Raw genomic sequence first — 15,538 nt, forward strand, 5'->3', positions numbered from 1 at the left:
CTTTTTAAAAGTCAGAACGTCGAGTGCCAACCTCCAGTGTCTTCTATGAAGCTTAGGATTCTTGAGGTAACATGACTTGGGAATGGAACGGAGGCTCTGTGTTCAAAGCCCAGAGCAGCCATAGCTCAGGGCTCAGGATAAGTTTCCTGACTCGGTTGGCTCCCTGGGGCTCTGTGTCTCCTCTAGAATGTGCTTCTTTTAACTGTTAGGCCTGGCTTGCTTTTCTTAACCAAAAAAGAGTGAAGCCAGAGATAAGAAACTAGCGTTATCAATGTTACCCACCAATAGCACTCAATTGTTATCTTCATTCATTCATTCGTTCATTCATTCATTCATTTATGGGTGATTAGGTTATTTTACTTGATACAGAATAATTGTACTTATGGGATACACAGTGATAATTCAGGCCAGGTATGAAATATGTAATAAATCAAGAATATCAATATTTTCATCCTCGTATAAACATTGACCATTTTCTTCATGTTGGGAACATTTGATAAATTGTTGTAAACTGTCATTTACTTTACATGTATCTATTAAGTTATAAAATCCTACTATGCTGTAGAATACTAAGATCTCTTGGGAAAACAAGTGAGTCAAAAACATTTTTTTTATTCCTGGTTTTTGAAGTGAGAGATTGACCTTTGAGATGAGAGGGAAAAACCTGTTCTAAATTGACTCCCTTGTTTTTATAGTTGATAGTGTAATCTTACATGCCAATCTTACATGCCCAACCTCAGGAGAAGGTGTGAATACATGTGTGTATCCATAACCATACATAGGTGTAATTGCTTTTCTTTGTATGAGTTGCTGTGAGAAGTTACAGTGCTGGCTACTGGGGGTGGGGGGGGTCCTTCAGACAGGACCTCAATATCCTCCCTCGCAAGTGACTATAATGATGTACCTAAGACTGCTCTCCTGTGCACGACACACATCACTGGCTCATGAGCCACCGGGGCTGCTCCAACACTGTGTAAATGAGGCCCAAAGATGGGTATGCCCAAGACACACGTTCAGAGCCGCTATCTTTCTGCCTCTCCAGATGCCTCCTGTAAGACTGACAAATGACAGCGAGGCATGTGATTCTGCTATGTGCGCATGACCCTTGGCCATTCTCCCTCTTCTGTGACCTCAGTGAGGCAAAAGACGTGGGCTAGGAGTTCAAGCCTGAGTCAAGGGATTGTGCCGTGATGGAATTTTCCATCCCCCTGGATCACAGTCGCGTTTGTGTGCTTGGGCTGATTCTGAAGCAGGCTCCTGCTCCGTGTTCTTCCTCTTACCTGCGTCAGGTGCCCTTGCTCTCTCTGCTATAGGAGGCTTCATCATCACAGTTGCTTTCTGTTTGCCAGAGGTAAGGGGTGGGGGGAGGGCGGAATGAGTCTGAACAGAACTAAGCATTATGTGCTGCTCAGACCCATCTCTCTGGGCTCCCCAAAGCCCTGGGTCATCACAAAAGTTTCTGTCACTTGGGTATGGGGGACTAGAGGGAAGGCTCCAAATCAAAGCATCAAAAATAGCCACTCATTTGTATTCCTTTAAAGAATCAAGTCACATTGGCTTGTATTCATAGACACACTACCCAGCTGTCTTGTTGAATTAGTGGAAGACATAAAACTGTTTTATGTGCTCTGCTCCTACTGATGTCAGTGTACAAAGTCTGGAAATCAACAATTGAATATATTGTTCACTAAAAGTGTACTTCCAGACTCTAAGCAGCCTCTCAGTGAAACTTTCATTAAACTGTCTTGAATCTCCCGTCCCCACCCATCTTTTCCTGGAAGTCCTGGAAGGCTTTTCTTCAGATCCTTCTCCTCATGTGCACGGGGCTCTCGGCCAGTCCTTGGGGGGCTCATGGCCAAGAAAGCACTTTCCTCATTGTCCCCTCCCCCCATTTGAGTCTCACCTCTGCATAGACTGCTGAAACCTTTCATGTGGGGAGGCTTAAGGAATGAATGTCAGGCCAACTGGAAGTCCTTCTTGTGGCTACAGACGAAGGCATGCTAGAAGGGAGAGCCGTTGGATGTAAATTTCCTGGCACACAGTGCAATATGTTGAAAACAAAATGCTGTGAGGCTCGGTGGCCCAAGCCTGTAACCCCAAAGCTGGGGAGGCTGAGGCAGAAAAATTGGGAGTTCAAGGCTAGCCCGGGCAACAGAATGAGACCATGTCTCAAAATAAAAGTAAAAAGATGTCAAGCAGCCAAGTGTAGTGGTACCTACCTGTAACCCCATGAAGCTGAAGAGGAGGAATGGGAAGTTTGAGGCAAAGTGGTCTACGTAATAAGACCTGGTCTCAAAAAAAGAAATTGTTTGTGCTGGATCTGTAGCCCTGTGACTTCTACAGCCATACCACCCTGAATGCGCCTGATCTCGTCTGTAGCGCAGTGACAGGGCACCTGCTAAACACGCATAAGGCCTTGGGGTCAACCCTAGTGACCACAAAAAGGAAGAAACGAAACTGTTGTCTCTACCCTCATTCAATTTGGGGTGTTACTGCTTAGAAACCAAAGCAAAAATATGCATCTCATTCATTTAAATCACTGAGGTAAACATCTTAACCTCCTGTGTAGCTTTCTGGAAGTTTAACTAACACTTCCTTCATACCCTCGGGTAGGACTAAAACATTGCCTTTGATTAAGTCAGAAACTTTTGTTTTGTTTTGTTTTTTGTTTTGTTTTGTTTTTTGTTTTTTGGAGACAGGGTTTCTCTGTGTAGCCCTGGCTGTCCTGGAACTCACTCTGTAGACCAGGCTGGCCTCAAACTCAGAAATTCTCCTGCCTCTGCCTCCCAAGTGCTGGGATTAAAGGCGTATGCCACCATGCCCAGCTTAAGTCAGAGATGCTCAATGGGTCCTCCTAGGTACCCTTTATCAAAGAAGAGCAAATGCAGACAGAAATTAGGACCATATCACCATTTGAACCACAATTAATTGATTAACTTTAATTATTTATTAATTGGTTAATTAAAATAAATCAATATTAATTAAAATTTGTGCTTCCTTTTAAAGCCTTACTTTTTAACCTAGAAGCAAAAAAGTATACGTGGACATTGTATTTTATAGCATAATATATCTGTTATAATATACTTAAAATATTCTGTATTCAATTCTAAAAACATTGAACTGATCATATACAATATGTACTTATAAATATGCATACACCCCCTAATGACATTGTGTTCATGTGTGGTTCTGTCCCAGTGTCATGTCACACACTTAATAACATTTTAAATGACACACAAAATATAAGTAATTCAGAAGCCAGCATGGTGGTCCATGCCTGAAATCCCAGTATTCTGGAGGGTGAGGCTTGAAAAGCTAATTTGAGGCTAGCTTGAGCAGCTCATGGATTTTTTTTTTTTTAAACAGAGTTTGAGGTTTGATTTTCTACCTGTTGTATAATTTACACCACTACTCAGTGATATTTCTCAAATTCCACCATCTGCTTCCCTTTCTCCCCACTGTCCCAGCTACATTCTCCACCTCTCTGTCTGGATGCCACCCAGCTTCCCCCTTCTTCCCTACTGAGCTCTTCCCCCTTTTTTCCTATGTCACCTTTCCAGAAAAGAACTACTCAACATCCTTTCTTTTTTTTGGCCACCCTCTATTTTCAGGAGCAGGCAAAGTTGAAAGGAGGTTGGGTGCAGAGTGCTGGGTAAGGAGCAATAATGGACCAAGTATGGAGGATGCTCTGGGAGAGAGGGGCAGCTCTGAACATCCCCGTGCTAATTATTTGTATCCTGTCACACCAGCATAGAAATATTTTGTTCCGTGCTTTGTACTGATGTCAGGTTAATAGATTGTTTTGTTTAAGTGTTGCTGGAAGTTTGGGAGATAATTATTATGTTACTAGTGATAAGAGATAATATTTCAATTCAAATCTGAATTTTAATTAAGCTGTAATATTTACAAAGACAAGCTTTAGGGCCCATGTAAAATTGTAAATACCTATTTTGTTTCTCTGATCACATGCTATACAGAAAAATCACTGAGATAAATATCTTTTTTAATATCACAGTCTTTGTATGTGAACCCATGTACCTCCATGACAAATATTGGTTGACCTCTCATGATGTCACTTGAATACTCATCTTTATGCCAAGCAACTAAAACGTTCAAAATGGATATTGTGAAAACCAGGCATTGGAATTTTCCTCTGGATCATTTTAGCTTAGTTGTCAACCGTGAACAGATTGTATCTTATCATGCTAGCAACTGCAACAATGTTACAACTGATTCCTTAAACTGTTACAAACATTAATTGCTGCATGAAACTTTCTTTGCTGTCCTAATATACAAAGTATTTGTAACTGGTGAAGATCACTTAGTCACATTTGTTTGACAAATGTGTATATGGGGTACGTTATAGAAAAGGCTCTGGGGTATGTGCTAACAATGTCAGATCACACAAAGATGGTAGCAAGAATTTTAAAATATGCTATGAATCTGATAAATCATCACTACAAATACTAGTGTTGGTGCTCGCTATAGTCTCAGCACTTGGGAAGACTTGGGGTTCAAAACCAGCCGGATCATACAAACACTGTGGGGTGGAAATTGTTCAGTGTCCTTGAAGAAGTATAGAAAGCGTTCAGTGAGTCTTAAGAAGAGAGGGGAGACTTAGAGATGGGAGGTTCAGAGAAAGCATCAGGGAGGGGGACATTTGATCTTGACGTTGATGACTGTGCCGCATCTGGATGTGTAGAAAGTGCAAAGGATGTTGCAGGCAAGAATCTTAAAATCAGAACCTGCTCAGATATGTCTTGGGGTGATTTGCTTGTATGTGAGGGGAAGGAGAGATAGGATTTAGCAGCTGAAAGGCAACCAGGAACTTCTTAACAAGTTTTAGATATTCAGAAAAAAAGGGGGGAGGGGTTCAGACATTGATGAACGGGTATGTGACCTGAGATTCTAGATTACTCAAGGAGAATGGTGAAAATCAGGTTAGGCAGAAAGACCACAGGAGGAGGCTGGGTAGTATCTTGAACACAATGTGAGGTTTGTTGTGGCCAGTGTATCTGGAAAGCGAGACGGACTGTGAGATGCGGAGGAAAGGAAAGATGGGGACAGATTCTGACAGGAGCTTCTGCTAAGCCAGGGAACAGATTTCTGAGAAGGGAAACTGAGGCAGGTGGAGCCCTGGCTACAGGCTCAGCAGCTTCCCCAATAAATGACCTGCTTGTAAAGATTTTAGACTCCAAACCACACATGATCACTGTTAGCAAACTTTCTCCTTCTCCCTCTCTCTCCCTCTCCCCTTTTTCTCCTTCTCCCTTTTCCTCTCTCCTCTTTCCTCCCTTTCTACTTTTCCTCCATCTCTCTTTCCCTCCTTCCCTTCTTACTCTTTCCTCATTTCCTTCCTTCTCCTTCTCTTTCCCTCTCTTCCTTCTCCTTCTTTCTTCCCTTCCTCTTATATTTCCTCTTCCTTCTGTCTCCTACCTTTCCTTTTTTCTTTTTGAGACAGGGTCTCAGGTAGTCCATGTTGGCCCCAAACTCACTATACAGTGGAGCACAACCTTGAAGTCCTCATCCTCCTGACTCCATTTCCCAAATGACTTCCTTTATTTTATATAACCTTTAAATATATAGAGAGAATGCCATTCTTCCTCCTGGCCATATAAAAACATATGTCCCTCTGTGCTTATGTATAGTCCTCAGGACTTGAGTACAAAAACCGAGGTGTCTGGACTAAGGCCTAGTGGAAAAGGTGGTGCTGAAAAAAAATGGTGGGAATCTGAAGCAGATCCTCTCAGTGACTGGATGTGAGAGGTTGGAAAGGGAAGGAGAGACCAGACATGATTCAAGGCTTTTGGTTTACAAGAGTAAATGACTAAGCTGCAGTATTGATGTCACTTCACACCAAGATGAGGGAGAACATTGAGAGGAGATGCAATGGTTTGGAAGCTGCTGAGCCCAGTGTGCCTGAGTGTATCTAGGCCCAGTGGTTTTCAACCTTCCTAACACCGAGGTCCTTTAATACAGTTCCTCATGTTATGGTGACTCCCAAACCACAAAAAAATTATCTCTTAGCTGTTACTTCATAACTGTAATTTTGCTGCTGTTATGAATCATAATGAAAATGTCTGTGTTTTCTGATGGTCTTAGGTAACTTCTGTGCAAGGGTCATTGAACTAGAGTGGGGTCATGACCCACAGGTTGAGAGCCACTGGACACAAACGTTGGGTATCCCAAGAGTCTATAAGACAGAAGAGAGCTGGTGCTTAGGGTCACTAAATTGGCATCAGGACTTGAGATGGTTGGAGAGTCTGGTCCCTTGGGTGCACGTCACCAGCCTAGGGAAAAGAAAGGAGAGTCTCATGGTGGTGATCGGCAGGCACAATATGGAGTGGAACAGGAAAAAAGACAACAGAAGGGGAAATATAAAGAAACAGATCATGAGCCTCAACACTGAGCGGATAGAGAGGACAGAGGCTTTGGGGGAGCATTGTCCCCAGTTCTTATGCTACAGGCGGTGAGACAACCTGTTCTGTCACTGGCTTTTTTTAAAAAGAACCTTCAATAATTGACTAGCATACTCTCAGAGCACAGAGTACCAACACTTTCGTAGTCTTTGCAGTAGAGCCAATTGTAGCATAGAGGAGGACAGCTGTATCCCACCCGCAGAACACTCAGCATCTTCTCCATTAACGCCCGGAGGAAATGTACGGGAGAAACTAGATAACCGTTTGGTGAGAGTTGGGTAGACAGATGTAAGGTTCTGGAACTTAGGTACAGAAATTGTCTATAACCTGAAGCAGATCTCAGTCAAGGTCATTTGCACATTGCTGGTCTTCCCATCTCTCTGTCCTGTTACATAAGTCTCTTCTTTTAGCCGGTCTCTCTTTTTAAGCTTGAATCCACTGAGATACGATGACTGTGCATTTGTCTTCCCAGTGCATTAAGCTGCTGTGTTAAGAACACACACAACCGCCTCTGTCCACACCGCACACCTCATGCTAACACTTAGGATGCTTGGTGGTTACAATAGAAAGGGCACAAACCACTCTCTCTTTTTTTGTCTGTTTGGCAATTAACCATTCACTGGCTTTTTTTGTTGTAACATGCACTTCCTTTCTCTTGTTTTCATTCAAGCTATATACGCCATGGAAATTAATGTGGAGAAAGACAAACAAACAGGAGAGACCAAGATTCTCTCTGCATCCACCATTGGCCCAGAGGGGGTCCATCAGAGAGGAGTCAAAGTCTATGATGACGGTACCAAAGTAGTGTATGAGGTGCACTCGGGAGGCACCGTGGTAGAAAACGGAGTCCACAAATTAAGCGCAAAGGATGTGGAAGAGTTAATTCAGAAGGCGGGACAGTCGAGCTTCAGAAGACACATGTCAGAAAGGACTGTTGTTGCAGATGGGAGCCTGGGCCATCCCAAGGAACACATGCTCTGCAAAGAGGCCAAGTTAGAAATGGTGCAAAAGTCCAGGAAAGATCAGTCTTCAGGAAACCCCGGGCAGCAGGCCCAGCCCCCCATCACAGAAGAGCCAGGGGCAAACCTGGATCAACCAGTCACCATGATTTTTATGGGCTACCAAAACATCGAGGATGAAGAGGAGACTAAAAAGGTGCTAGGCTATGACGAAACCATCAAGGCGGAATTAGTCCTGATTGATGAAGACGATGAAAAGTCGCTAAGAGAGAAGACAGTGACGGATGTGTCCACAATCGACGGGAACGCAGCTGAGCTGGTGTCGGGCAGGCCCTTGTCAGACACCACAGAACCCTCGTCCCCAGAAGGCAAGGAAGAGAGCCTGGCCACAGACCCGGCCCCAGGTACCCAAAAGAAAAAGCGCTGTCAATGCTGTGTTGTCATGTGACTACTTCTTTCTCCTCCCTTTTCTTCCGGGCAGCCTCTCTACTCTCCACCTCTTAAATAGACTTCACTGTACCACTAACTGCGATACTGTGAACCGGAAGCAAACACCTGCCTTGCCTCGCAGTTGGATTTGCTTTGATCTCTCGCTCACATCTTTCCTTCTCCTCACTTGGGAAACAACGTGCATGTGTGTGCTTCATTTTTTTTCCCCCAAGAACTTACTTTTTCCTCTAAACCTTTCTTTGTGTCTTCAAGAGTTGAATCAGTACGGTACTACTTGATTGGAGTGGACTCTTCATAGCAGCTGGTTATCTTGTAGCCTTAATTGACTTGACTGGACTCCAACCCATGGGCACCGGGGGTTTTCATTTCGGCGTGTGTTCCTCTAACCTAGACACACACACAAACACACACACACACACACACACACACACACACACACACACACACACACTGCCATGCCCCTGGCTTCTCACCTGCCTCCTTTGTTGTGTGGATCTGTTTTTATATCTTGTGTAGCAAAATGCTATGGGCTGTTAGCCGGTTGCTAGCGTAGCCAAAAGTGGACCTACCTTAATCTGGCCGTTCTAGGATGACGCTTTTCCTTTGCTGCCTTACCTAAGCTTTCAGATTACAGTATTGTGCTTTCCTTCTGTTAAAACCACAATGAAGTTGATGAGAGCAAAGAACCCAGCGCCTGTCCCAGCAGGAGTGTAGGGACTGACTCACCACCTGGTGGTCGGCAGCTCTCTCTTTCTATGGCTTACGCAATGAACCCTTCATACAGGATTTTCTAAGGACCTCAGGCCACCATTGCTCTCTGCGCCCCGTGCTCGCCAGTCCATAAGCCTTGTTTCCATGCTCCCCCAAAGTGTAAAGTTTCATACTGTTTTCTTTTTCATGTATGTTTTCTGATAGAACTCATCTATTTTCAAAGAGGGGATCATTTTGAGAAGTCTCTCTGCAGTGACCATATTCCATAAAACAGTCTTTCTGACATAGGGGGGCTGTCATAATACCCCCACTGTATCAAGGATGGTGCTGTATGCATTAACTGTCCATCGCCTGTGCCCAGTTGATTAGTCCTACATCTGTGCTTTTTTTTTTAATTTAATATCCTCATGGGTAAGAGAATGTTTCACATAACATCAATACATAAGTCTCTTTACTCAAAAAACAAAACAAAACAAAACAAAACGTTTCAATGAAAATTGTGAAAAATGTTGAAAGATGAAGATTTTGAATTCTACCGCATAGTCTAAGTGGCTCGTTCCTGGGCTTCTTAAAGCACCGTTTCTTCGTGTCTAGGAATTATAGAATATTGAGGATTTTTTTTTTAAACTTAAACTTGATAAACAACCCTTGAAATCCATAGTTTGCTCTGCCCTAAACTGGATAGCCATGTGTTTTCTGAAAGCAAAAGGAAGGGATTTAGAAAAAAAAAACTAATACAGGAGAAAGGGAAGTGGGGCTGGTGCTGATTCTAATGAGATAACTTCATTTAACCAGACACCATAGTTTCATACAAATCAGCAACAGAATCATGTTTGTTCCCATGGAAGAACCACACGCTGTGACCTGCGATGTCACGTCTTCACATATTTTGGAAGTAGCTCAGAAAAAAAATAGTAATAGTAAGAAATCCGGAGGATCGCAGCTCAGAACCAACTAAATCTGCCCTGTTTAACTCGTTTGAGGATCAATCTGATACTTTGTTCATTTCTTGGCTTGAAGTTATATTTATTATAATTAGAGGGAAATGACATTTTTATTTCTGTTCTTCTTTTCTCGGGTAGTTTCCTTTTCACTGAGCACAACATGAGTCATTTTTAATCTTTAATAAGTAAACAAGAAAAATTAAAGAAAAGAATAGCAAGGGAGTAAACAAAAGTTTCCCAGATTGTTCCCTCCACGGTTTCCCCGTGAGGTAACTGGGAATTATTGCTAGGTCTGGGCTTCGCAAAAGTATCTGCGGTAGATCGCAGAGGCTCTGTTATCTGGGAACTAGGCTCCTGTGCCAACAGCCCTCACTGCCCTAAACTTCATTTTCCGCCAGTGGTTAAATAGCACACAAGCCTTGAACAAAAGGCCATGTGGATAAACCCATTTCCACAGAAGGAGAAACTGGTTCTCATGGTTTTAGACAATCTATCATCTTAAGAAGTCATTTGGGAAATATACAATCTAAAAGTTTACTTAGCCTGTCTCTTCTACTCTCTTGGGGATTTGGACTGCTCAGTGTGAGGTTTCAAAAGCACAGTGAGGGAGTGGACCGCAGAGCTCAGAGCCCCTGGGCAAAGGATAACTGCCCTCCCCTAATCTATTGGTCATTATTATGAGCAAGTAACTAGCAAACTCTGAGTGCTTTTGTTATTAAAGAATATCATTTAATTGAAGTTAGGACATATTGCCCTTGTGAAAATTATTTATGGATACAGTAAATGAAAGTATGTTTGAATATGGCCAATGTTCGCATACTATTCCAGTCTCTGTGGGAGACCCAAGTTCAGCCAATCCTTTTTATGGAATGAGCTAGATCAGCCTACCTAGAGCATCAAGTCATGCATGGCCTTGGTGATGGAGATGTAAGCAGGGACCTAACTGTGACTCTGCCTTCCCATGCTTCTCTCCCTCTTTCCCTCTCTCCCTCCCTCCCTCCCTCCCTCCCTCCCTCCCTCCCCTCCCCTCCCCTCCCCCTCCCCCCTCCCTTCCCCTTCCCCTTCCTTTCCCTCTCCCTCTCCCTCTTTCCCTCCTTCCCTCTCTCTCTCTTTTTCTGTGTGTGTTTCTGTCTCTCTCTCTCTGTCTCAGTCTCTTTCTCTCTCTCATTTCTGGTACCACCCCTTCTAGAAGCAAGGCATGTGGCTGTGTGGTCCTAACCAGACATAAGCAGAGTAAAGAATCTATGATGAAGTCGCAAAAGCACAGGCTTGTTTTGAGCTAATGTTAATTGGTCTGTTTTTAAAAATATAATCCATTTCCATCAACCATGGTGGAGCATACTTTTCATCCCAACATTAGGGAGGCAGACGTAGGCAAATCCCAGTTAGTCTGACGCCAGTCTGGTCTATATAGTGAGTCCAGGTTAATCAGGGCTACATAGTGAGACTCTGCCTCAGAAAAAAATGTACACACACATATGTGAGATATATATATATATAAAGTTCCCTTTTAAATAAAAGAGAAGAAATTGAAGAAAATTAATATTTTTATTTCAATGGTATTTAATTAGATTTTTCTTTTTTGACAGTTACAATGGCCAGGTCTAGCCCTACATATTTAAAAGATCTTGAATATTCTTGACATTTTTTTTCTTTTAACTAAACTTAGGGGATTCATTTTTAACCTTTTGCCCATAATTATATCCTTTTCCTTATGTAACAACAAAAACCAAATTGCTTCTAAGATGACTGGCTGCGTGGTGATTCCAGTTAACACTGACAGTGTTGAGGAGAGGGCGGAAAATCTCCCTTCTGTATTGAGATCTTATAACAAGGCAACTGCATATAGAGCGCTCCCCGGGGATACAGTATCATCTCGGGGACAGAACTCTGGAGCCCAACTCCTTCACTGCCAGAATTTTCTTTCCAGGACCCACAGAACACTCTTGAAAACTATAGGCCACTTAACGTCAGAACCAATGGGTATCAGAAAAACAGAGGCTAGAGTAAAGAGATAGAGGGAAAATACTGAGACACTTGCCTTGTTCCACTGGAAACACAGATGAAGGTAGACAGAACAGGCACTGAGGACATTTTTGGTTATGTTGTTCTTACTTAAAACTTACACAGGGGGTTACCTCTCTCGTGGCTGGGAGGCACTGGAAGCTTGCCCTTCCTGGCAGACACACCCTCCCGCCTGCAGCATCAGCTTACAGTTCAAACCCTTTCAGGGTGAACAGTTTCATACTGTATTTTTTAATATCCACATTTATAACTGATTCTGTAAATTCTCAGCATCTTAAAGAGATAGGTTTCAAACCTTTATGAATACGCAATTGTTTGAAAGCTCCCTGATCTCTTAATCAAGGTGTATTGATTAAGACAGACCTGGAAAGCGGTCTTTGTTCTACTGGGTTAGTAAAACACATGTAAAACATCTCAAACTAATGAGAAAAATGGGGTCGTAGGTCTTGCTGGCAGTTCACCTTCACAAGCTAGCCTTTTTAGGACTTGCCAGGAAAACCTGCCTGCATCTTCTAGGGAAAAATCCAAAATCCTTCATTAGAAGAGTAATAAATTCTTTATGGCTTCAGCAAACTTCTTAAGTCCACTTCACTAAAATTCCAAATGCTGAGTGTTTACATGTAGAGAGGTAAAAAGACTACATCCTGAAATTTTTTTAAAGAAAATTTCACCAGTGATCCTCCGAGCAGCTCTTCCGAACATTTTTACCTAACTCGAGGCCTCTGTATCCCTTCCCTACTCCAGTCTAACCCCAGAAAGCCAGAACTGCCACAAAAAGGCCGAGCTATCAATGTGAAAATAGGTAACAGAGGGACCACAGACTTTGTCCATCACAAATCTGGACAGCCTTAACTTTTGTAACAATAACAATGGTGATGACCGTGATGATAACAGTAACTTTCACTGTCTTCTCTTACCAGGCAGGGGGACACAATGTTTCCTGATGTTCTCATATGACTTTTTTACACATTGTGACTATTTCTAAGTTTCTACAGGCTGAGGTGTGAATGGTCATTTCTTCCCCTACTGCCTCCAGCAGGTCACCTGGGACTTTTTTTTTCCAAGTAACTGCATTTTGGGGGTTGATTGTTTGTTTGTTTTAATAAAAATAAAAGCACCTCTCACCAACCATGAAATTTTCCCTTGGCTCCTCGCAACTCCTTCTGACTTGAAAGAACAGAATCCCAGAAAGAAAAGACATACAGGGTGGTTTTCTTTTCCTCTTCTTATGTGGTTGATGTACTGTATAGCGTCTATGTTTACAGACTCTATCTGCCTTGTGATGTCAGCACAGTGAATGGCAGAGAAAGGGTTCTGATGTGCCATTGGATCGTTTGCCTTAGCACTGAATGCTTCTGTTTTCCTTTTCTGTCTTGTATTAAACAAACAAACAAACAAACAAACAAACAGAAATAGAAAGTTGTAATCGAAAGCTGTGTTAACACAACATTCTCTTCCTCACTCCAACCCAGAGCTGTGAATTCCATCCCAGGAGCTTCAGGCAGAACTTGCAGGTGTGCAGAGGGGTTAATGTAGGCAGAGCCTGGGCCTTAATGCTGCCCTTCTACTAACTGAATGTGTTTCTGGTGCCCATCTGAGCCTGCAGAATCACTCTGACATTCCAGGCGCAGGATGCAGGGAGTGCGTGACTTCTTACAGTGACTTCCTCACTGTGCTGCCTGCTGCGAGCAAACTTTTTAGGCCCCCTACCTGGGTCCAGGAGCACAGTTGTAAGCACAATTGGACTAGCTTGAAAAGGCAAGAAATATAGACTTCTATGGGGCCACCCCTGAAAGCCTGTATTTACTGTAGTCTAAAATGAGTCTCATGGTATAGGTGGGGGTAAGGAGTCACTATAGAAATGGAATATTTTACATTTATGTATTTTTTTAGAGAATAATATTTTTATAGTGAGATCTATATGCATTATGGAGCTTGAGTTTGAAAACACCCTCGATTGACTGAGTTATTTCTTCATTCCCTTATGGTTTCTTTCTGGTGATTTCTATAGCACTAACCCAGATATTGTGACTCAGCCTTATACTGCCTCTGTGTCAAATCCAAAGTTTCCAACAGATGCATGCTGTAATATTAAGCTTTCTGTGCTTGGCCCATTAGATTGTATTAGTTTGATGGTCCTTTGGACCATTCCTTCAATAATCTGTAACTGTCTTTGGGAAGGACATGGCATTTTTCCATGCAAGAGAAACCTAGTTGATCAGAGTCCAACTCTTTCACACACTCAAGAAGTAATTGCTGGGTTTATGATACATCTACATATATGCTATAAAATATATGAAATGATGAATTCAAAGTATATAAACATCTACACTGTCAGGAGTGTCCAACCTTCTGACATTGTAACATGATGTCATATAAAACATTGTGGGCATTCACTATCTGGAATGCATTCAGTATATTAGCTGCAGGTTGGACATGCCTGATCTATAGTCTATACAGAAATACAGACAATGTCACACTCACCTCATTGGTCTTCTATCCTTGCTGAGGTTGCGTTGTGAATTCAGAGGTTGGTAGAAACGGAAAGAATGTTATCTTTAACCATAAGTGGGACTGTGAATTTGTAGTTCTTGAGTCTTTTACCCAATTTTATGCCAAATCTATGACTCCCTATCCCTGCCCATCCCTGTATCCAGTTGCCTGAATGTTTCAAACCTCCAAGTCTTCACACCATTGCTGTTTAGCTCCCTTCCCAGACAGCATCCTTCCCCAAGAGACCACACCCTTTCCCAGCAAGGCAAAGTCATAAATACTTTTTTTTCTATTTCAATAAAAATAACCCCCCCCCCCTAGTTCCCAAATAAATAATTTTAAAATCTTCATCACCGGAATCCACCTCCCCCCCCACCCCCCACTCTTCCAAAAAACCCAACTCAAGCCTGTGTGTGAACCTCGCTGCCAAGGAGACAGCTGCAAAAAATAAAATAAAAAATAAAAAAACGACAAGAACTATGCAATTGCTTGAAGGTGCTGAGGGAGAGCCAGTTACTCTTGTTACCAAGGAAACCTCCTGGCTTCCCAATTGGGTGGGCAGGACAACATCACTGGGCTTGCAGTGACAGGTCTCTATATAAAGAGGTCAGAAGTCACCAGGCACTGTCTGATCTGAGCCGTTCTGCGTGTAGCTCCACTGAATTCCATGATATGCTATTGGGACAAGCAGGAAGAAATGTTTTGTCTTTTGCAGGGTTCTGGAATATTCTTTCTTCCTTTCAAACTCCTGTCTTAGGAGAGACAAAAAAAAAAAAAAAAAAAAAAAATCTTAACAAGGGTTCCAGAAAATGTTGTGTCTGATGCAGCTTTTCAGTTGAATGTAGGCTGTTGGTAGGATTTTCAGCTTTACAGCTCACTCGGGGTGAGCGGCACCTCTGTATATACACCCATTCGTGGTTGGTCAGGGGGGGGGGGGGGGCTGGGAGCCTGTTGTGCTTACTCTGAATTAGACTTACTGGGGCTAGCTGCTGTACTTTGTAACCTGAAGTGTACTTTGACTGTTCTGTTTCCTTCAGATGAAAACAAAACAAAAACCAATTTCAAAAAAAAAGAAAAAGAAAAAGAAAAAAAAAATCCCTGCCAGCCAGCGACATCTGATGCTGTGCGCGTAGCTTCTCTTTTCCTCTGTACCAGTGTTAATAGACAATAAACTGCCTTCTCACTGCACCTACTGCTATGTGTCTGTGCCCTGATTCCTTCCGCTTCTCACTCGCTCTAAGTGAACTCCTGACCATGTTGGAGGTGCCCCCTAGCTACTCCCTGAACCTAACAGGACTCCAATCTCCCCCACACTATGCATCGGTCCAGAAATCAGCTGGGTGCGCCTATGAACGATAGAACAGCTCAGTCCCCGCTATGGAACACAGAATCCCAGGTGAGACCATCAATCATCAATCTAAAGAGTGTTCCAGGTGATCCTGATCCATGGATTATGTGGCTCACAGGATTGGGTGTCCGTTGGTCCCTGCCTGTCCTAGTGGGTTTCCATACTAACCGATTAAATCTCTCAGCATTC

At 42.8% G+C, this 15,538-nt stretch overlaps 1 protein-coding gene across 5 annotated transcripts in view; it reads left to right on the plus strand.

The window, feature by feature from the left end:
* The window catches only part of Pakap (paralemmin A kinase anchor protein), a 462,510-nt gene that overhangs the window by 267,887 nt on the left and 179,085 nt on the right, over positions 1–15,538 (plus strand). The window contains exon 7 of one of the 5 annotated variants that reach the window (NM_001384149.1): positions 7,090–15,193. The exons of 3 other annotated variants lie outside the window; for them this stretch is intronic. In NM_001384149.1, coding sequence (NP_001371078.1) covers positions 7,090–7,826 — 737 coding nt within the window. In that variant the 3' untranslated portion in view covers positions 7,827–15,193. Of the gene's footprint in view, positions 1–7,089; positions 15,194–15,538 lie in introns of those variants that run through there. One more of the 5 variants, NM_172868.3, reaches the window with a different exon arrangement.

Source organism: Mus musculus, chromosome 4, assembly GCF_000001635.26.
Source record: "Mus musculus strain C57BL/6J chromosome 4, GRCm38.p6 C57BL/6J".
Lineage (NCBI taxonomy): Eukaryota > Metazoa > Chordata > Mammalia > Rodentia > Muridae > Mus > Mus musculus.